Genomic DNA, 22,941 nt, shown 5'->3' with positions numbered 1-22,941 from the left:
CTTATAGAGATAAATATATTATTATAAAAATATGTTAATAGTACCAGATCATTGATCAATGCAGGTTGATTTGTTGTGTTGAAGTATTTGTACTAGGGCATTAAAATATTTAAAATATAAAATTAAAATGTATTAGAGCAACACAGATATGTAATAGATTTTCATGTTTTCCTTAACACAAACATGTCAATAAAATGAACACAGATTATTTCAAAAAAATTTGTTGGTATTAAAACTTCAACTATTCATAGACTTTTAGGATATGTTATTGTCTTTATATTACTGTAAAAAAATCAGCTTTCGTTTAATGCAAATGGATGTAAAAAATTGTATGGTTGACTCTTCTTTATCCTGAAAAATCTTACATACAAAAAAAACCCTTAAAATTTCGGACATTGTTTAAGGTGAAAGTTGAAAAGTATACAGATGTTAAGGTTGGCATTAGAGTCACATTCTTCAAGGCTGAAGTGTGGCTGCCTTGAATATTTTATATTTGCAATATCGTTTTCAATAATGTTTCGAACTTTTTTCAAAATGCCTTTAACTAAATTCATTGAACATTTTACAATTAGGAAAACACAGTTATAAATTAAAACAGTTTTGAAAGTTAGCTAGTGTCCTCAAACCATTTTTAAAACATAGAAAATAATTAACTACATGTAATGTGTAAAAAAATAATTTTTTAAACAATACAAGACAAGGGCAACACATTAAAATGTTTAAGGTGTCAAATGTTTCATCGAGGGATAACAAACCTAGTCTGTGTGTGTAAGCATAATGCAAAAAGAGGCCCTAGTGGTGGGAGTGCTAGCAGTGACTGTGTACGTGCAGGTTCGATGGGCAGCACGTAGTCGCAGCAAGGACCGGACACGAGGCTGGAGGAAAACCATCGAGATGGAGGGGGCAGTGGACAGCGCAACAGACTATGCCGCCGACAACTCCTCCGAGCACAGCAGCACTGCGACCCCAGCCACGCAGTCTCCCAGTCACCGCCTGCAGAACGGTAACCCCCTGCATGTGCTGTGCACCAGAACAGTCCTCAATCCTCTTCTTACAACCTGCAGCACTGTGACCCCAGCCACGCAGTCTCCCAGTCACCGCCTGCAGAACGGTAACCCCCTGCATGTGCTGTGCACCAGAACAGTCCTCAGTCCTCTACTTACAACCTGCAGCACTGCGACACCAGCCACACAGTCTCCAGTCACCGCCTGCAGAACGGTAACCCCCTGCATGTGCTGTGCACCAGAACAGTCCTCAATCCTCTAATAACAACTTTCAGCACTGCGACCCCAGCCACGCAGTCTCCTAGTCACAGGCCTGCAGAACGATAACCCCCTGCATGTGCTGTGCACCAGAACAGTCCTCAATCCTCTAATAACAACTTTCAGCACTGCGACCCAAGCCACGCAGTCTCCTAGTCACAGGCCTGCAGAACGGTAACCCCCTGCATGTGCTGTGCACCAGAACAGTCCTCAATCCTCTTCTTACAACCTGCAGCACTGCGACCCCACCCACGCAGTCTCCTAGTCACAGGCCTGCAGAACGGTAACCCCCTGCATGTGCTGTGCACCAGAACAGTCCTCAATCCTCTACTTACAACCTGCAGCACTGCGACCCCAGCCACGCAGTCTCCCAGTCACAGGCCTGCAGAACGGTAACCCCCTGCATGTGCTGTTCACCAGAACAGTCCTCAGTCCTCTACTTACAATCTGCAGCACTGAAACCCTGGGCAAACAGTCTCCCAGTCACCGCCTGCATAACAGTAACTTTCTGCTCATGCTCTGCCAGAAAAGCCTTGATACACCTGCTTCCATCGCAGCACGGAAACTTGTTCCTAATACATTGTGCCAGAACCAAGCTGATACTTCTACTCACTCCTGCAGCAAGACTACTTCTATTTCCTTGATATGCACGAGGATCGCACTGTAACCTCTACTCACTACCTGCAACACAATAACCTCTATATTCTTGCTGTGCCAGAACCGTTATAATTCCTCTACTTACTACCAGTTGCACTGCAGCTATGACCACATAGCCTCCTAGCAACTGCCTGATATATGGTCATGCTCAATCCTAACATGCGCGATTCATCAGCCTGATTCCTCTACTTACAATCTGCAGCTTGGTAACTGCTTCTTCACATGATGCATCCGAATGGTCCTCGTACCTCTACTCACTAAATGTAGCATGACACCTGGTATATTTTTTCTGTGCACCAGAATCAACCTCATACCACTGTTGATTACTTATCACTGCAACCCTGATCATACAGTATTTTTTTAGACACCACCTGCAGTGCGGTAACGCCCAACATGTGCGATGTGCTAGATCAGCACTATACCTCTACTTACTACCAGCAGTAAGGTAGCTGCCTCCTCTCAGAGTGTTCCAGAACCACTCTGATACCTCTACTTACTACCAGCAGTAATGTAGCTGCCTCCTCTCAGAGAGTGCCAGAACCACTCTGATATCTCTACTTACTACCAGCAGTAAGGTAGCTGCCTCCTCTCAGATTGTGCCAGAACCACTTTGATACCTCTACTTACTACCAGCAGTAAGGTGTCTGCCTCCTCTCAGAGTGTCCCAGAACCACTCTGATACCTCTACTTACACCCTGCAAACTTGACACCTCCAATTGTTGTGACCTGCTTCAGTACCAACCCACCAGCACTAATCACTTCTTGCAGATTGAGGATTGGCACCTCCACTGGTGCCTACCACCCTACGCGCGATGGTGAGTGACGTGCGAGTCAGGCACTCGACGTCAGGACTGATCCTTGGTGGCTGATATCACAGAACAATCCCACTCCTAGGGTCTTGGTTCGATCCCAGCCTTGAGGAACGCCAAGAAGTCTTAGGCATACTGTAGTGTCGGAATGGAGTGAGGCAGCGCAGTGGTAACACACTACACCAGGGCTCGAATCCCAGTGTGTCTATCCTGGTCGGCTTCCATGACTATTCTAAATCTCTGTAAACTATGCTAGAATCTTTATTACCATATATCGTTGTCGACTTTTATCTAAGTTCCTTTAACTTTGGTTGTCTTATGTTGTTTCTGTATATACTAACTTAACTGCAGGCGAGATGTTCAGGTCAACAAATACATAACTTCCACCTCTCCCCTCTGCTAGATGCACGAGGGCAGTGAGGCAGTGATGCTAGTGAAGGCAGTGACGGCAGTGATGGCAGTGATGGCAGAGAGGGCAGTGATGCTAGTGAAGGCAGTGTCGCGCCTGTGTTGCAGCAGACTCGCCAGTGCGCAGGCCCTCCACGGAGTGCCGGCAGGGGGACTCGCCGCTGCTGAGGGCGAGATCATCGGCCTCCACCCCCCACAACCCGTCCCCACTGGTGAGTAGCTCCTCGTACTCACCGGTGAGTAGCTGGCCAGCCACCACCTGTCCCCCTCCTGGCCGAGTAGCTCCTCGTGCACCACCAACCACTGGCCTGGTCAGGTATCACAGGCACTTTCCTGCTCAGACACACATTTGGGGCATCACCTGGCTGCACGATCGCCGTCACAGCTCTACACCTCTACACCTCTACAAATATACACCTCTACACATATACACCTGCGGTACTCGATGTTAGGTTGATGAACGAAATATAAAGTACCAGAAGTTGACTTACGGACCTGTTTGTGGAATACATGGAGCCAGAGAATCACATTCAGTCCTTATTTGTTGCTATTGATGTAAATGACTTTTGGATGTTTTATGCTCATCCGGATTACCTTCAGAAATGTTTTACTTTTATTGTCATTCTCGTAGGAAAAGTGTCCAACCAGTCCGCATCTGCAACATGTCTTGTACTTTTTATGGACGGGACTTCGCATATCTGAATTAGCAATCTTGTTTTGTTTCTTGAATTGAGAATGCGCAAAACTTGTGGTATCGGCAAACTATTTATGGATTTTACCGAATCATATTTTCTTACGTAGCATAATTCATGTCTAACACGCGGTGCATCGAAGCTGATAGAAACATTACCAGTGCCTGTCCTTACATAGAGGCCAGTCCTTGACGATAACTAGGAGCCCATGCTCGTTTTTCTAGCACAAAGAGCAAAAAAATATCTGTGAATATTCTGGAACGTTATGTCGGTGTTCATGTTTTCGTCGTAGGAATGGTCTAAATTAGGTTAGTCCAAACGAAACGGCACGGTGATTTTTGCATTGCACACAATACATGTTTAGGCATTCTGCGGTACGTCTGACACAGTTAAATGCCGTCTACTTTTGCACATATTTCCATGGAAAGGTACTATATGAATCAGGCTCTGCTTCTCACACAAGACGTCGTCGTACACAAACACAGTATCGGCTGTTGCTTCACTAGGAGGCACCACATCTGCATTGTCAGTACATGGAAAATTCTCCAGGCCTTCTACCGAGCGTAGAATCGTAGCCAAGCGCTGGTACTTTAGCTGTTATAACGACTTCGAATACAGGTACAAGTTCTGCACCCGAACAGTTTGGTTGGTCCAGAAAACTCAGCAGAACTCTTGCTTTGTCACAATTGGATGGCCTGAGATGATATACCATACAGCAGAATGCAATAAAGATCCTATTCGCGATTCACGCGTACTGCGTAGTGCGTGGGCAACAAACTTCCTGCTTGAAGAGTCACATGGGGCTGGCGACATTCTGTAAAAGCAGACACATTCATACTTGTACCCTAGCCATGCATAATATTTCCAACAGGTAAAAACAAAAAAAAATCAGTGCAGGACTCTTAGCTATTAAATAATCTGCCTTTTGAGCCACAGGTTCTGTGCTCCAGGGTCGAGTACTATAACAGTTTCGGTAATTTGAGACCACTTTCAGAACTACGTCGTTACCTTGGTGGGACTACGCTGCACTACAATAACGACAACTAGCAGTCGCCTAACCAAACAAATTGCACTCACGTGTTCCTTCTCGTTTTGACTAATATATATATAATTGCGATCGGGTTCGTAAAGGATAGCCCAATCAAAAGATTTTATCACCACTATACAGTTTTATTTATTGCCACTATTTACTTCATTAACAAATAATCTAAAAAAAATTGCCAAATAATTAATTGCATCCAAAAATGTTGCTTCCCCAGTCACTCGTTTTTACACACCGCACACCTCACTGGGCCGCACCTCTGGCGCAACTCTCGCCGCGGCATGCCTCGTGGATCTCTGTCGCCGCACTCCGCCGCCGCCGTCGCACCTCCCTTCGCCGAGGACCCGCTTGACTCTTCGCTCGGAACTCCGCCGCGCCCGTGACACTATCGCCCGAAATTGAACTCTCAGTCCTGGAACCTTCTTCCAGGGACCTCGCCGCTCTATCGCCCGGAAACTCCGCCGCGGGAGAACTTCCGACTGAACTCCTACTGACTCTTGAGGCCGGCGTCCTCGGCTTATATATCAGCCCAGGCGTCCTTCTAGAATTCACGAGCGCGGCTGGGGCCAGACGCGTCATTCCGCGCCGACCCGACGGCAGAAATCTCTCGAAACACGTGTCGGCGGCTCTCGGATGTTAAGCTAACAGCGCCGCGCGGGGGGCTGAGGGCTGGAGGGAGGGGAAGCGGCGACCCAGGTGCGCGCGGAACGTCTCATGTTGCGGCGGCCGCATGATTTCAGCCAGCTGTGCACCTGCACGTGTCGCGGCCTGGTTCACGTTCGTAACTATATATATATATATAAGACGTATGCAATAATGATAAATTAACAGTCATCTTTATAACACTTACCTTGACGTTGACAGGTCATAGTTCGATGCTACGAGTGGTTGATTTCACACCTCTGGAGTTAGATGAAGAATGGTGTATTGGACTCGCAGATTTTCAAACATATAAAGTCATACCGAATATTGATAGAGATAACGCATCAACAATTTCATAAAAGCACAGTCAGATGGAGACGAGTGTCGTACAACTACTCACTGCCAACTAGCGCATTGGCAAACATCTCTTTAACCTCAACACAAAACACTATATTATACAGTTTGGAAATTTGTTATTCGCCAACGTTTGGCGTGAATACGTCTTTCAAATTGCTTCCATAGTGGGAGGCAATTCAAAAAACGAATGATAACAAAATCGGGGTATACAGTTTGGTGTTGCAGCTACATATCTATCATCTCCATCCAAAATTAAATACACCACTGGAAAGCTAAAGGATAAGAGAATTCGTTACGCTGAGGACTGTGACGCATCACGCGCGGTGGAGGGGGAAGCACCGCCATTTTGAGGTCATTTTGCTGCGTTTCGAGATTTACATTTAGTATAACTTTTGACTCGGAGAAGCTACGACGTTCGTTTAGGTTTCAATCGTCGGCTCTCGTCAAAATCTATCTATTGCATACATAAAACATTAGTGTAAAATTTTTACAGTGAATATATATGTGGTGTTAAAATAAAAATAGCGTATTTTATATTTTGTATAGAAAATATTACCTGTAACGTACAACACACGGCCGTGTCCATGACACAGCCACACCCCATTTTTTTTATGAGCCTACTAACACCTGCTTTTAAAATTTGAAACCGTCAGTTTTCTTTTTATATTTGTGCAGCGCCTGCTCTGTTTTCCTCAACTGCTGCATGACGCATTCTCCGTTTGGTTGACTTATGCATGTTTTATGTTTTGTTTTGTTTTGTTGGCTATGTTTGTCCGCGCAGAGTGGAGAAGCGCGTGGCAGTAGGCAGCCAGACGAGGCGAGTGTGTCGAGGTTGGCAGCGCCGGACTGTGCCTCCACGGAGCCGTGCGTCCCGGTGAGTTGGTACCCCTGCCCCAGGTCCAGGTGTGTCACCGGCACTTGCGTGTTACGTCGTCAATACGGCACTACAAGTTTCTTCCTTCACTCTAGAAAAGAACTCAAGACATTTAAGCTTTTTATAATTTTGTATGCGCTACAGTGTTTTGTTTTAATTTATTTTGTCCACGCTGCTACTATCGCGGTTTTATACGCTATAAAAATGAACACGCAATGTTTGGTTTGGTATGCAAATCAGTTGTATTACTTCGTCATACAATGGCTCCCACAATGCATTTCAGTGTTGAGTTCTGGAAAAATTTTTGCATTCTTAAGACTCGATCTCACACGGAAAGTTAATAATATTTTTCATAGGTTTACTTTATTTGAAGGGCTACTTCTTTCAGTAAACTGATGTTCTGTCACAAATATTTTAACAGATATTCAATAAGAGTAGTATATAGGATAGCCGGTCCGAGATCAGGCGCCAGGCGGTGGTGCTTGGTGCCGACTCCGCCATATTGGATTGTGACGTCACGGCGGCAAAAATTCCTCAAAATTCCTCAAAAATGCCTCAAAATGACTCAAAATTTCCCGTTTTCGAGGGAAAAATTCCCGTTTCGAGGAAAAATTAGGATTTCAAAAAACCACAAATGTCTTTTGCCTTAGAAAGAACACCAATTCCTAAAATAGGCTTAAGCATCCTTAACTCAAGCCTCAGTTAAGCCATTTCTAGGAATAAGGATACCATGACCTTTGACCTTGACCCCGGCGGCCATCTTGGATTGTGACGTCACGGCGGCCATCTTGGATCCGCCATTTTGGATGACGTCATTGTGTTTTCTCGAACATTCAGGCGACGTGTTTTCCGCCATTTTGAATGATGACGTCACCGTTGCAATTTCCGTTACGCCCGCCATCTTTAAATTTACTATCCAATTTTAATGAAATAGAAAATTTTTTAAAATTTATAAAAAAATTCAATTAATAAAATTTTAATAAAAAATATTTAAAAAACATACGTTAACGACACGGAGCTCGGAGTCCTCGGTTCGAACCCGGTGAGGGTGAAAAAAAATAAAAATGGCGACCGATCCTTCCACCACGGAAGTCACCTACAGACTAACCTACCACCACCAATAACAAGGTCAACTAGTATGATGTCATGTCCGCCATCTTGTCTTCGTCTGCTGGTAGCCATCATCATCTTGTTATCGTCGGCGAGAGTGCGCTGACGCCATGTTAGTTTAATTCTTATCCGCTAGAGTGCAGTTATCATTTATTATTGCTGTGTCACCCGCCATCTTGTCATTTGGCCGCCATCTCGGAATCGTGTAATTATTTAGCTAGAAATTCGGGAAAAATTCCAAAATTCATTAAATAAATCACTAATTAATTTACAGATTGATTCGATCAGTTCCAGTCCTTGGTTCGATACCCGATCGATGCAATAATGTTTAATCTTATGTAAACAAAATAATTTAAATAAACCATGTTCAACATTCGTAAAGAGACTCTAAATCCTCTACGACCACCATCCTATCAGACATCAAGACCACCACATTGGAAATGTGTAATTTTAATGCTAGAGATCCGGGAAAAAGTTCAGAAATCATTAAATAAATTTCCAATCAATGTACTGATTAATTAGATCGACTAAGGTCCTTGATACGATCTAGGATGATGCAAAAAAAATTAAATATAACATCAATTTAACATAAAAGTAACAGGTTCGAGGAATTAAACACCGTAAGTTCTTTTACAAACATAATATTTATTACATAATTTCTATTCTACTACAGGATCACTTACGAAAGCCAGCAATCTTATAATCATTTAGTTCCGCAGCGGTGTGAAATGACTAATTCTTAGCTCCAATCGGTTTATACTAGACAGAGTCCAGCCAGAACCTTTACAGACATAGTCCACCTCTTCTTGACAGAGTTTCTGGATACCGTTTTTAACAGTTTGCTTCACATCGTTAGAACTGTAAATTACTGCAGCCGATGTCTTGAATGCACACTTCTTCACTTTGTCATCGAACGGATATGGCTTTCCATATATACAGTCCAACCACAAGTTATATTTCAAAGGTCCGTTTGTTGCTACATCATCAGTAAGCTGATTGATTATCTTCTGTCTGATATCGTCAAGAAAATTACAACTGTCCTTCGACTCACCGAACGTATTTAGATAATAGTAGTCTTTCAACATTCCACGAAATGCAGACTGCGCCAAGTAGAAGCCATTTCGTTCACTTGTAATGCTCCGAACACAGTCTTAGGTTTAGTTCCATGTTCAGACGTCATAACAATCGGTTGCTGGGCATCTGTTTTTTTGGTTGTACACTTTCGTGTCTCCAATCTAAAGCGAGGAGTCGAAATGTCGGCTGGTAGTTCAGCAGTAGGAGCACAGACTCCACCTTTACATTTTTTCGCATGATGTCGCAAACTATCGATTCGAGTAAACCATTCATGACAATCATCACATCGAAACTTTATACGAGAAGGATTCTTTTTGCATTTGCTCCGCTCATGTCTTCGTGCATCATGGAAAAATGCGAACGACGTATCACAGTAGCTGCAAGGATACCGTGCTGATGTAGACGAACCTTTCAGACCCGATCCAGATATGGACGTTGCAACAGTAGTACCATTTCCAGGCATACTCTTATGAACATCGATGCATCGCTGTTGCACCGAAACCTTTACTTTCTGCCGCACAGTAGGACCTTTACATGCCTTCATGTGCGTTTTCATATTATCTTTTCTGGCAAACTGCTTATGACATTTCTCACAAACAAATATTTTACGATATAGGTTCATGACACATTCGCTCCTCTCGTGTCGCCGAGCATTGCTGTTGTTTGAGAAAATCTTGTCGCAGTAACAGCACCGATGTTCGCTAGTTGTCAAATCAGCATCCATTGAAGTCTCCATCGAGGTCGTATCGTCGATCGTCGTGGTTTCCTGTACATCCAGCTCAGTAGTTATTAAGCTATCTTCTGCTGGTGGTATCACATCTATTGAAATCTCCTCCAATGTTGACGTCATCGTCGTTGCCAACGAGATCTGCTCCACCATTGTCGTCGCTGACGTCAAGGTTCCCGTAGACGATGGTACAACGTCCATCGAGTTCGACGTTAAAGTCGGTAAAGATGCCATCGAGTTCTCAAGAACAGGTAATTACGTGACTTATGCACCAGATGAAATAATCTAGGTGATCCTTACACCGTCGACGACAGTAACAAACTAACCGACCTGCTGTCTAGGACTCGCTTATATACATGCACCGGATGGAATAATACGCTAGTCAAATCAAGAATCATTTACAATAATACTAGAGTCAAAACAACATAAAAAATAGAAGGACCAACAACGAAAAGGCAGCACATTCGGAAGCACCGACAACGAAAAGGCAGCACATTTGGAAGCACCGACAACGAAAAGGCAGCACATTTGGAAGCACCGACAACGAAAAGGCAGCACCGACAACGAAAAGGCAGCACATTTGGAAGCACCGACAACGAAAAGGCAGCACATTTGGAAGCACCGACAACGAAAAGGCAGCACATTTGGAAGCACCGACAACGAAAAGGCAGCACATTTGGAAGCACCGACAACGAAAAGGCAGCACATTTGGAAGCACCGACAACGAAAAGGCAGCACCGACAACGAAAAGGCAGCACATTTGGAAGCACCGACAACGAAAAGGCAGCACCGACAACGAAAAGGCAGCACATTTGGAAGCACCGACAACGAAAAGGCAGCACCGACAACGAAAAGGCAGCACATTTGGAAGCACCGACAAAGAAAAGGCAGCACCGACAACGAAAAGGCAGCATATTTGGAAGCACCGACAACGAAAAGGCCGCACCGCCAACGAAAAGGAAGCACATTTGGAAGCACCGACAACGAAAAGGTCGCACCGCCAACGAAAAGGAAGCACATTTGGAAGCACCGACAACGAAAAGGAAGCACCATCAACGAAAAGGCCGCACCGCCAACGAAAAGGAAGCACATTTGGAAGCACCGACAACGAAAAGGCAGCACCGCCAACGAAAAGGAAGCACATTTGGAAGCACCGACAAAGAAAAGGCAGCACCGCCAACGAAAAGGAAGCACATTTGGAAGCACCGACAACGAAAAGGCAGCACCATCGACGAAAAGGAAGCACATTAATTTGTCATTGACTCCAATATTCATTGGCTCCAATATTCATTAGCTCCAATATTCATTGGCTCCAATATTCATTGACTCCAATATCCATGAGCTCCAATATCAATTGGCTCGAATTGCTCCAAAAGGTTCCATCAGCCTTTTGGCTCCAACAGTTTTTGGCTCCGATAGTCATTGGCTCCAATAGTCTTTGGCTACAATATTCATTGGCTCCAATAATCATTGACTGCAATATTCATTTGTTCCAATATTCATTGGTTCCAATATTCATTGGCTCCAATATTCATTGGCTCCAATATTCAATGGCTCCAATATTCATTGACTCCAATATTCATTGGCTCCATCAGTCATTGACAACTACAGTCTTTTGGTCCCAAAAGTCTTTTGGCTCCAAATATATTAGGCTAGAATTCTTCGAGTCTAAGAGACTATGAGACCACATGGTTACAGAACTACGTGACTACGAATCTTCAAGTTTACGAGACTGCGAGGCTACAGAGCTACGAAGCCTCTAGTACACAGGTTTATGTGACTGCGAGGATACAGGACTACCAGTCTGCATGAGTACTTGACTACGAAGCTACTCGTCTACAAGGCTACAATTACAGCATCTGTTTTCGTCAGAATTTTCTCTTTTGCTCCAACTGCACCACCAGCATTATGTTATAAGATTACAAGGCCGCCTGCTTACGTAGCTTCAAGTCTACGAGGATACTTGGATACGTAGCTTCAATTCTACGAGGTCCTAAGACTTCATGACTACGCGACTTCGAGCCATGAGGTTACGAGATTACGTGACTACGAATCTTCATGTTTACGAGACTGAGAGGCTACAGAGCTACGAAGCCTCTAGAAAACGAGTTTACGTGACTGCGTGGATACAGGAATACAAGTCTGCATGAGTTCTTGACTACGAAGCTACTCGTCTGCAAGGCTCCAATTGACACATCTGTCTTCGATGGAATTTTCTCTTTTGCTACATCTACACCATCAGCATTATGTTATAAGATTACAAAGCTACTTGCTTACGTAGCTTCAAGTCTACGAGGCTCCAATACATCATGACTACGAGACTACGAACCATGAGGTTACGAGACTATGCGATTGCAAGTCTTCAAGGTTACGTCATCGCGAGGCTATAGGACTACGAAGCTTCCAGAACGCATGGTTACGAGAATGCATGACTAATTGACCGCATGGCTACGAAACTTTATGTCTCTAACTGACTACAATAGCACTATTCAGTGGTGAGAGTTAATTTATTTCATGCAAAGGTACTTGCTGCAAGCAGTTCCGCTTTTCAACATCAGATGACGTCATGTTTTGCTTGCAGGTAAAATAATATTTATTTATTTTATGCGGGATGCGGGTTGTTCACTATCGGTCGCATAAGAAGAATGGCATCGATAGTCTTCAAGGAGAAGGAAGTTATTCCTTCCTGCTAGTGCTTCTCAGATTTCTCACGGTCCGCCATCTTGGATTGCGACGTCACGGCTGCCATCTTGGATGGGTGTGACTTTGACCTTTGACCGAAACCGCAGGAATGATCGCAAGCACACGGATTAACCATCATAATATTGATAAGAATAATCAGGAGCACACGGAGAAAACCATCATAATATTGGCAAGAATAATCAGGAGCACACGGAGAAAAACGACACATGTTTTCTTTGATATCATAAAATTACAGGAAAAAAATATTTAAAAATAAAAAAAAATTAATAAAAAAATTTAAAATAAAAACAAAAAATACATAAAATTCTGGCTTGTACTAGAACTCTATCTTTGCTCAACAATGATAAGTTTACAAGCTAGCAGAATCAGTTTATGTATTTTTTGTTTTTATTTTAAATTTTTTTATTAATTTTTTTTTTATTTTTTAATATTTTTTTCCTGTAATTTTATGATATCAAAGAAAACATGTGTCGTTTTTCTCCGTGTGCTCCTGATTATTCTTGCCAATATTATGATGGTTTTCTCCGTGTGCTCCTGATTATTCTTATCAATATTATGATGGTTAATCCGTGTGCTTGCGATCATTCCTGCGGTTTCGGTCAAAGGTCAAAGTCACACCCATCCAAGATGGCAGCCGTGACGTCGCAATCCAAGATGGCGGACCGTGAGAAATCTGAGAAGCACTAGCAGGAAGGACGAACTTCCTTCTCCTTGAAGACTATCGATGCCATTCTTCTTATGCGACCGATAGTGAACAACCCGCATCCCGCATAAAATAAATAAATATTATTTTACCTGCAAGCAAAACATGACGTCATCTGATGTTGAAAAGCGGAACTGCTTGCAGCAAGTACCTTTGCATGAAATAAATTAACTCTCACCACTGAATAGTGCTATTGTAGTCAGTTAGAGACATAAAGTTTCGTAGCCATGCGGTCAATTAGTCATGCATTCTCGTAACCATGCGTTCTGGAAGCTTCGTAGTCCTATAGCCTCGCGATGACGTAACCTTGAAGACTTGCAATCGCATAGTCTCGTAACCTCATGGTTCGTAGTCTCGTAGTCATGATGTATTGGAGCCTCGTAGACTTGAAGCTACGTAAGCAAGTAGCTTTGTAATCTTATAACATAATGCTGATGGTGTAGATGTAGCAAAAGAGAAAATTCCATCGAAGACAGATGTGTCAATTGGAGCCTTGCAGACGAGTAGCTTCGTAGTCAAGAACTCATGCAGACTTGTATTCCTGTATCCACGCAGTCACGTAAACTCGTTTTCTAGAGGCTTCGTAGCTCTGTAGCCTCTCAGTCTCGTAAACATGAAGATTCGTAGTCACGTAATCTCGTAACCTCATGGCTCGAAGTCGCGTAGTCATGAAGTCTTAGGACCTCGTAGAATTGAAGCTACGTATCCAAGTATCCTCGTAGACTTGAAGCTACGTAAGCAGGCGGCCTTGTAATCTTATAACATAATGCTGGTGGTGCAGTTGGAGCAAAAGAGAAAATTCTGACGAAAACAGATGCTGTAATTGTAGCCTTGTAGACGAGTAGCTTCGTAGTCAAGTACTCATGCAGACTGGTAGTCCTGTATCCTCGCAGTCACATAAACCTGTGTACTAGAGGCTTCGTAGCTCTGTAGCCTCGCAGTCTCGTAAACTTGAAGATTCGTAGTCACGTAGTTCTGTAACCATGTGGTCTCATAGTCTCTTAGACTCGAAGAATTCTAGCCTAATATATTTGGAGCCAAAAGACTTTTGGGACCAAAAGACTGTAGTTGTCAATGACTGATGGAGCCAATGAATATTGGAGTCAATGAATATTGGAGCCATTGAATATTGGAGCCAATGAATATTGGAGCCAATGAATATTGGAACCAATGAATATTGGAACCAATAAATATTGCAGTCAATGATTATTGGAGCCAATGAATATTGTAGCCAAAGACTATTGGAGCCAATGACTATCGGAGCCAAAAAACTGTTGGAGCCAAAAGGCTGATGGAACCTTTTGGAGCAATTCGAGCCAATTGATATCGAAGCTCATGGATATTGGAGTCAATGAATATTGGAGCCAATGAATATTGGAGCTAATGAATATTGGAGCCAATGAATATTGGAGTCAATGACAAATTAATGTGCTTCCTTTTCGTCGATGGTGCTGCCTTTTCGTTGTCGGTGCTTCCAAATGTGCTTCCTTTTCGTTGGCGGTGCTGCCTTTTCTTTGTCGGTGCTTCCAAATGTGCTTCCTTTTCGTTGGCGGTGCTGCCTTTTCGTTGTCGGTGCTTCCAAATGTGCTTCCTTTTCGTTGGCGGTGCGGCCTTTTCGTTGATGGTGCTTCCTTTTCGTTGTCGGTGCTTCCAAATGTGCTTCCTTTTCGTTGGCGGTGCGACCTTTTCGTTGTCGGTGCTTCCAAATGTGCTTCCTTTTCGTTGGCGGTGCGGCCTTTTCGTTGTCGGTGCTTCCAAATGTGCTGCCTTTTCGTTGTCGGTGCTGCCTTTTCTTTGTCGGTGCTTCCAAATGTGCTGCCTTTTCGTTGTCGGTGCTGCCTTTTCGTTGTCGGTGCTTCCAAATGTGCTGCCTTTTCGTTGTCGGTGCTGCCTTTTCGTTGTCGGTGCTTCCAAATGTGCTGCCTTTTCGTTGTCGGTGCTGCCTTTTCGTTGTCGGTGCTTCCAAATGTGCTGCCTTTTCGTTGTCGGTGCTTCCAAATGTGCTGCCTTTTCGTTGTCGGTGCTTCCAAATGTGCTGCCTTTTCGTTGTCGGTGCTTCCAAATGTGCTGCCTTTTCGTTGTCGGTGCTTCCAAATGTGCTGCCTTTTCGTTGTCGGTGCTTCCGAATGTGCTGCCTTTTCGTTGTTGGTCCTTCTATTTTTTATGTTGTTTTGACTCTAGTATTATTGTAAATGATTCTTGATTTGACTAGCGTATTATTCCATCCGGTGCATGTATATAAGCGAGTCCTAGACAGCAGGTCGGTTAGTTTGTTACTGTCGTCGACGGTGTAAGGATCACCTAGATTATTTCATCTGGTGCATAAGTCACGTAATTACCTGTTCTTGAGAACTCGATGGCATCTTTACCGACTTTAACGTCGAACTCGATGGACGTTGTACCATCGTCTACGGGAACCTTGACGTCAGCGACGACAATGGTGGAGCAGATCTCGTTGGCAACGACGATGACGTCAACATTGGAGGAGATTTCAATAGATGTGATACCACCAGCAGAAGATAGCTTAATAACTACTGAGCTGGATGTACAGGAAACCACGACGATCGACGATACGACCTCGATGGAGACTTCAATGGATGCTGATTTGACAACTAGCGAACATCGGTGCTGTTACTGCGACAAGATTTTCTCAAACAACAGCAATGCTCGGCGACACGAGAGGAGCGAATGTATCATGAACCTATATCGTAAAATATTTGTTTGTGAGAAATGTCATAAGCAGTTTGCCAGAAAAGATAATATGAAAACGCACATGAAGGCATGTAAAGGTCCTGCTGTGCGGCAGAAAGTAAAGGTTTCGGTGCAACAGCGATGCATCGATGTTCATAAGAGTATGCCTGGAAATGGTACTACTGTTGCAACGTCCATATCTGGATCGGGTCTGAAAGGTTCGTCTACATCAGCACGGTATCCTTGCAGCTACTGTGATACGTCGTTCGCATTTTTCCATGATGCACGAAGACATGAGCGGAGCAAATGCAAAAAGAATCCTTCTCGTATAAAGTTTCGATGTGATGATTGTCATGAATGGTTTACTCGAATCGATAGTTTGCGACATCATGCGAAAAAATGTAAAGGTGGAGTCTGTGCTCCTACTGCTGAACTACCTGCCGACATTTCGACTCCTCGCTTTAGATTGGAGACACGAAAGTGTACAACCAAAAAAACAGATGCCCAGCAACCGATTGTTATGACGTCTGAACATGGAACTAAACCTAAGACTGTGTTCGGAGCATTACAAGTGAACGAAATGGCTTCTACTTGGCGCAGTCTGCATTTCGTGGAATGTTGAAAGACTACTATTATCTAAATACGTTCGGTGAGTCGAAGGACAGTTGTAATTTTCTTGACGATATCAGACAGAAGATAATCAATCAGCTTACTGATGATGTAGCAACAAACGGACCTTTGAAATATAACTTGTGGTTGGACTGTATATATGGAAAGCCATATCCGTTCGATGACAAAGTGAAGAAGTGTGCATTCAAGACATCGGCTGCAGTAATTTACAGTTCTAACGATGTGAAGCAAACTGTTAAAAACGGTATCCAGAAACTCTGTCAAGAAGAGGTGGACTATGTCTGTAAAGGTTCTGGCTGGACTCTGTCTAGTATAAACCGATTGGAGCTAAGAATTAGTCATTTCACACCGCTGCGGAACTAAATGATTATAAGATTGCTGGCTTTCGTAAGTGATCCTGTAGTAGAATAGAAATTATGTAATAAATATTATGTTTGTAAAAGAACTTACGGTGTTTAATTCCTCGAACCTGTTACATTTATGTTAAATTGATGTTATATTTAATTTTTTTTGCATCATCCTAGATCGTATCAAGGACCTTAGTCGATCTAATTAATCAGTACATTGATTGGAAATTTATTTAATGATTTCTGAACTTTTTCCCGGATCTCTAGCATTAAAATTACACATTTCCAATGTGGTGGTCTTGATGTCTGATAGGATGGTGGTCGTAGAGGATTTAGAGTCTCTTTACGAATGTTGAACATGGTTTATTTAAATTATTTTGTTTACATAAGATTAAACATTATTGCATCGATCGGGTATCGAACCAAGGACTGGAACTGATCGAATCAATCTGTAAATTAATTAGTGATTTATTTAATGAATTTTGGAATTTTTCCCGAATTTCTAGCTAAATAATTACACGATTCCGAGATGGCGGCCAAATGACAAGATGGCGGGTGACACAGCAATAATAAATGATAACTGCACTCTAGCGGATAAGAATTAAACTAACATGGCGTCAGCGCACTCTCGCCGACGATAACAAGATGATGATGGCTACCAGCAGACGAAGACAAGATGGCGGACATGACATCATACTAGTTGACCTTGTTATTGGTGGTGGTAGGTTAGTCTGTAGGTGACTTCCGTGGTGGAAGGATCGGTCGCCATTTTTATTTTTTTTCACCCTCACCGGGTTCGAACCGAGGACTCCGAGCTCCGTGTCGTTAACGTATGTTTTTTAAATATTTTTTATTAAAATTTTATTAATTGATTTTTTTTATAAATTTTAAAAAATTTTCTATTTCATTAAAATTGGATAGTAAATTTAAAGATGGCGGGCGTAACGGAAATTGCAGCGGTGACGTCATCATTCAAAATGGCGGAAAACACGTCGCCTGAATGTTCGAGAAAACACAATGACGTCATCCAAAATGGCGGATCCAAGATGGCCGCCGTGACGTCACAATCCAAGATGGCCGCCGGGGTCAAGGTCAAAGGTCATGGTATCCTTATTCCTAGAAATGGCTTAACTGAGGCTTGAGTTAAGGATGCTTAAGCCTATTTTAGGAATTGGTGTTCTTTCTAAGGCAAAAGACATTTGTGGTTTTTTGAAATCCTAATTTTTCCTCGAAACGGGAATTTTTCCCTCGAAAACGGGAAATTTTGAGTCATTTTGAGGCATTTTTGAGGAATTTTGAGGAATTTTTGCCGCCGTGACGTCACAATCCAATATGGCGGAGTCGGCACCAAGCACCACCGCCTGGCGCCTGATCTCGGACCGGCTATCCTATACTACTAATAAGTGTAATATAATGTGTGTAAAAGGTTGCACAAGAGTTCATAATTACTATCACTTGCGTGACTTGTTACACAATTTACGTTACCCAATTTACGTTACCCTTAGAGAAAATCTTTTGAAAATATTCGAGACAGAACAAAAAATGTAAGAGAGGTAGGCCTATCATGTTGGATTTACAGGACCAGCCTTTAATATTAGTAATGACGAGAAAATGAAGAGAGAAAAAAAGCAACATGGTTGTGAGGCCGACCCTTAATAGAAACCGGCGTGATATTTCACAGTTTCACAGCCGAAGTTTTGGACTTTTTAATATTTGTATTCCTCCAACCTTGCCATTGCTAAACACGTAGGTACTTAAAGATTTCACATGCAAGAATTACTCGGAAACTTTTATTCAATGGGTACTTTAATACATATTATATAAATAAATACAATATTTAAATTGTATTTTATAATTTGTTTGGATGAAACACTTGAGTTAAATAATTTTTCCAATGCCTTTTCTGTGCTCATATTATTTAATATTGTTTAATGCTCATATTGTTTAATATTTAATATAATATTTAATATTTTCTAATTGTTCGGATTGGGTGAATATTGGTCTGGCTTTTAAAGTTTCAGGACACTGATCAGGTCTTCCCTCCCTCCCACACCCCCCACCCCTCCATTTCCCTCCGAGATCCTTGGAAATTAAAACAAATAACTGTGTATTTAGTAATAAGTTTATTTTAATGTTGTAACAGTCCCAAGTATTAACCTTTCTTGTAAAATAAATAATTACTAATTTCTTAAAATAAAACATTTTGAGCTGAAATTCTCAATTCTGACTACCACAGCAGGGACCAGATGTATTGGAAGCTCTCAGCACACGATAAGCACAAAGGAGTTCCAGATGTACAGACACCAGGTGGAAACATGGCCCCATCGTGATGTCGTGAAGCAAGGACGTGATGGCACGAGACGTGTGCGCAGTGCGATGCTGGCGATGCTGGAGGGACAGGAGCGGTGTGACGTGGTCTCGCAGCTGGTGACAGTGTGCCGTGGCAGCTCGGGGCAGCGACCCCGCCAGCTGCTGCAGCTGAGGCCTCTGGGGGCTCACAGGCAGCAAGGCTGCTGTCGGCATTGTTGTCGACCTTACCTTGTCGTCGGCCTTGTCTGCCTTGTCGTCGGCCTTGTAAGCCTTGTCTGCCTTGTTGTCAGCCTTGTCGTCGGAGTGACTCTGCCTCGAGTCGCCTCACGACTGATGGCCGCATGTCTGTTCGTCTAGTATCCTCGGTTGCCAGCTGATACATCTGATTTAAGCTGGTTGCCGATGAATTTGTACTACAGAGCTCACGAAACATTGATTTCCAAAAAAAAAAAAAATGTCGGGTGTCAGTGTGGAAAACTCTCTTGACTGGGAATGCGAGGCCTGGCATAGCGAAGTACTAGAAGACTGTGTTTGTTCTGGAGCTTCCATGTTATGGCCGACGTGACGAAGACGTGGCGACACCATGTGTAAGTCAAGCTGTAGCGGGCTCACCAGTCTCAATGACTAGGCCAAGGAAGCTCACAAGCACCAAGGGATCTGGGAAGTAAGAGTTGATCTGTTTGGGTCGCTTCAAACAAAGTAGATATCGTGGTTGGATTTTTTGAATATATAAGTAAAATTAGTGTGGCGAGTGGCGACACAGTTGTATTGTTCTGAAGAGTCAGCAAGCTGGTTGCGGCACTCTGGCCTGAACGAGGGTGTTATCTGAGGATTGAGTATCTCGTTAGAGTGGTTGAGGCACACACTAGTACCAGGTCATCGCGTTGTTTGGTGATCAACCGGGTATTAGCTGGCAGTGCTACACAGATATCAGTCCGGAACCTCAGGGAAGTCAGGTCATTTCACAATTCTAGTCAACCTATCAGGGAGCAGGCACAGAAAGGATGGGTGCAAAAAGACTTATAGTCCGTGTAAGTAGCACAAGTTTCAAGGGAAAGATAATGTTAGGCTGGAAATAAATACAGGTGGCACATTGTTGATAGTAGTTGGGTAATGTAGCAAATGAGTGATACGTAGAGACCAGAAAAATTCGCGAATTTATTTCGTGATATGCTAAAATACAAATAGTTATACCTCAGTGCTGCCTCTGCTATTGGCTCACAACTCACCTGGATGACTCTGGGCCAATTAGAAACACCTGGCCAAAGCTGTATCGAATCACAGGCTGCTACTTTGGGACGTCTCACAAGACAGCAACCAATGAGTGGGTGACATTTGACAGAGTGTACTTAGAACTATGGAGTTCATCCTACAGGTCATTGAACCATAGTGATACGTCACAACACACAAAGTCATTTATAGTCGCATTCCTTTATCTGCTTTAAGGTTTACCTGGAACAATGAGTGGCTGAGGGCTGCACTTCAGCAAAGCAGGTGTCGTAGTGTTGTGAGTTGTTGCAGTGTGTTGCAGGTGGACGAGATGTCACGCCACAGGGAGTCCTCGCTACGGCAGCATTCCTTCTTCCAGCTGAGGGTGCATCTGAGGCGCGGCCTGGACTTGGTGGCTCGCGACAAGAGTGGTAGATACGCCATTCTCTCACTACGCTTCGTGTCAAGTTCTCTAATGTGGAATTATCATTGTTCATATAGTAACATAACTGATGTAGTCAGCAGTAACTCGTTGTTACATCAATAGTTAACAGTTGGTACATATCGAGATGCTTACAGGTTGATACACTTCTAAACCATTACATAGTTGTAAGAAGAAATTACAAAATGTAATGTGTTCAAATTTATTTAAAAATTATCATTAACAGCAGAACAAGAAATAGTTTGAAAGTATATCAACTCACTCCGACGAACATTACTGTTTTTTTTCAGCAAGTGTTTAGGCATTAATTGTGTCTGAATTAAATCTGTCATTAAAGTATTTTCTATATTTTCCCCCGTCTGTTGTTTACACGCTGCCAAACTACAATAGATATAAGTTGTGTGAAAACGATGTCGAGAGTTCTGCCTTTGGACAACCTGCTTGCACCCCAGTCCAAATTTCTACTCTGGTTTTGAGACCAGATACTTGATTGCACGAACGATTTCTATGAGTCTACGATATAAGCCTTTTCGATATACTTTCATAAGTAGGTTTGGGCGTTTCCTAGGCTACTTTAGCAAGATACTGCACTTTCAGCTTCTGCAGTAACTGACGAGGCACAGAGCACATTTTTGTTTTCTAATTATCACTTTTCCACGTAATGAGCAATCACAAATGCTAATCAGTGCAGTGACCCCAGTTGACTGGGGAGCAGGCATTTGAAAAGAGTAGAAGGAGCGAGGGGATTCTGGTCCAAAATGTATCTGGGGATGTACATGAAGCTGGGGATGAACATGTAGCTGAGGATGCACTGTAGTTGGGGCTGTACATGTAGCTGGGGAAGTACATGAAGCTGGGGATGTACTGTAGCTGGGGATGTAGACGTAGCTAGGATGTGTATGATTGCAGGGACCAGCGACCCGTACGTGAAGTTCAAGGTGGGCGGGCGCCTGCTGTACAAGTCCAAGACGATCTACCGGGACCTGAACCCAGTGTGGGACGAGACCTTCCTGCTGCCCATCGAGGACCCCTTCATGCCCGTGCACATCAAGGTGCGTGCCATGGCCGCCGGCGCTGAGGTGTGCTGGCGCTGCAGTACGAGAGTGTAAACCTTTCCTTATTGATCATGACCTTTTAAAGTAATGATCCATAGTTTTCATTGTCAGTGTCTTTTTAAGATGTTGTAAAGAGGTATCTGAGGAGGTGGAATAGCCCTCTCTGCGGGCAACAGCAGTTGATTCGGAAACCTTGTTTGTCAGAATTGCCGGGCCATCAGGCTGTTGGGTTCCAAAGGCATTGGCTCAGCGTGAAGAACCTATGTAGTAATGGGAATGGGTATGGATTCTGCAGTGGAAACAGAGGACCCGGGCACGATAGAAGGCTGTAAGCTCTGGGGCACCATAGCCGTTGGAGTATCCAAGGGGCTTTCCTCTACAGGACCAGTCCCCGAGGTGTCTCCTGCATCCTGAACTGTGGCAGTTACTGTGCTAACCTACGGGCTAACAGACTGTAAAAGCCCGCATGTGCATGTAAAATATGGGAAGTAGTGCAGGGCGACAGTTTTTATACAGGAATTCCCCTCTGAGGTTTTCTATACCAGTCGCGTGGTGAGGACTCGCACTGGTGTGCTCTGATCGATTAGAGCACGTCCTGAGGGGTCCCCTTCCCGTTGAAGGGTAGACATGGTGAGGGGCGAAACAGCTCCGGTACTAGCCTGGGAAACTAGTACAGGTTGGATGCACTTCTGCCAGATCACAGTCACACTGGGTTTTCTGAGGGGTCCCAGAGATGTGAGAGTCTTGGTTAAGCTCCTGGTGATACATGTAGGATGGGGATTTCCTTGAGTCAACCACAGTTTAGCCGAACGGTTAAGAGGGAGTGGGTGTCAATGATGCTGGGATGGATCATCTCAGCCTCTCATTGTAGGTCCTCCTCAAACACCATCTGTTATGAGACCTCTATGGCTCTAGAGGGCTCGGTTTGGTGGATTCAGCCAATTATGGGAGCACATGCCAGTAAATCCAGCAATTTAATCTTCTGCAGCTCTTCTTCTGAAGAACTGCCAATGTCTTATTACATTAAATGACTCTGCCATGCTTGTAACTATCTTTGGATCCATGTAAAAAATTATCATTCTTGACCAGTAAACCTTTTATGCCATTTGTAGTAATAACTAATCAGTTACCTTTTGACGCCCCCGCAAGCCCCTAGGGAGCGTCGTGAACCGCGTAAAATTGCCGGGAATTACCTGG

The 22,941-nt window shown here is 43.5% G+C and overlaps 1 protein-coding gene across 7 annotated transcripts in view; it reads left to right on the top strand.

The window, feature by feature from the left end:
• Positions 1-22,941, top strand: part of LOC134531121 (multiple C2 and transmembrane domain-containing protein) — a 201,565-nt gene that overhangs the window by 38,108 nt on the left and 140,516 nt on the right. For 4 of the 7 annotated variants that reach the window (XM_063366714.1, XM_063366694.1, XM_063366707.1 and 1 more), the window contains 5 exons: positions 832-1,003; positions 3,245-3,348; positions 6,651-6,743; positions 20,570-20,678; positions 21,599-21,741. In XM_063366714.1, coding sequence (XP_063222784.1) covers positions 832-1,003; positions 3,245-3,348; positions 6,651-6,743; positions 20,570-20,678; positions 21,599-21,741 — 621 coding nt within the window. The remainder of the gene's footprint in view (positions 1-831; positions 1,004-3,244; positions 3,349-6,650; positions 6,744-20,569; positions 20,679-21,598; positions 21,742-22,941) is intronic. The other 3 variants (XM_063366723.1, XM_063366700.1, XM_063366734.1) reach the window with 2 other exon arrangements.

Source organism: Bacillus rossius, chromosome 1 (genome assembly GCF_032445375.1).
Source record: "Bacillus rossius redtenbacheri isolate Brsri chromosome 1, Brsri_v3, whole genome shotgun sequence".
NCBI lineage: Eukaryota > Metazoa > Arthropoda > Insecta > Phasmatodea > Bacillidae > Bacillus > Bacillus rossius.
The sequence above is the reverse complement of the archived record's forward strand: the minus strand, read 5'-3'. Positions and strand labels throughout refer to the sequence as shown.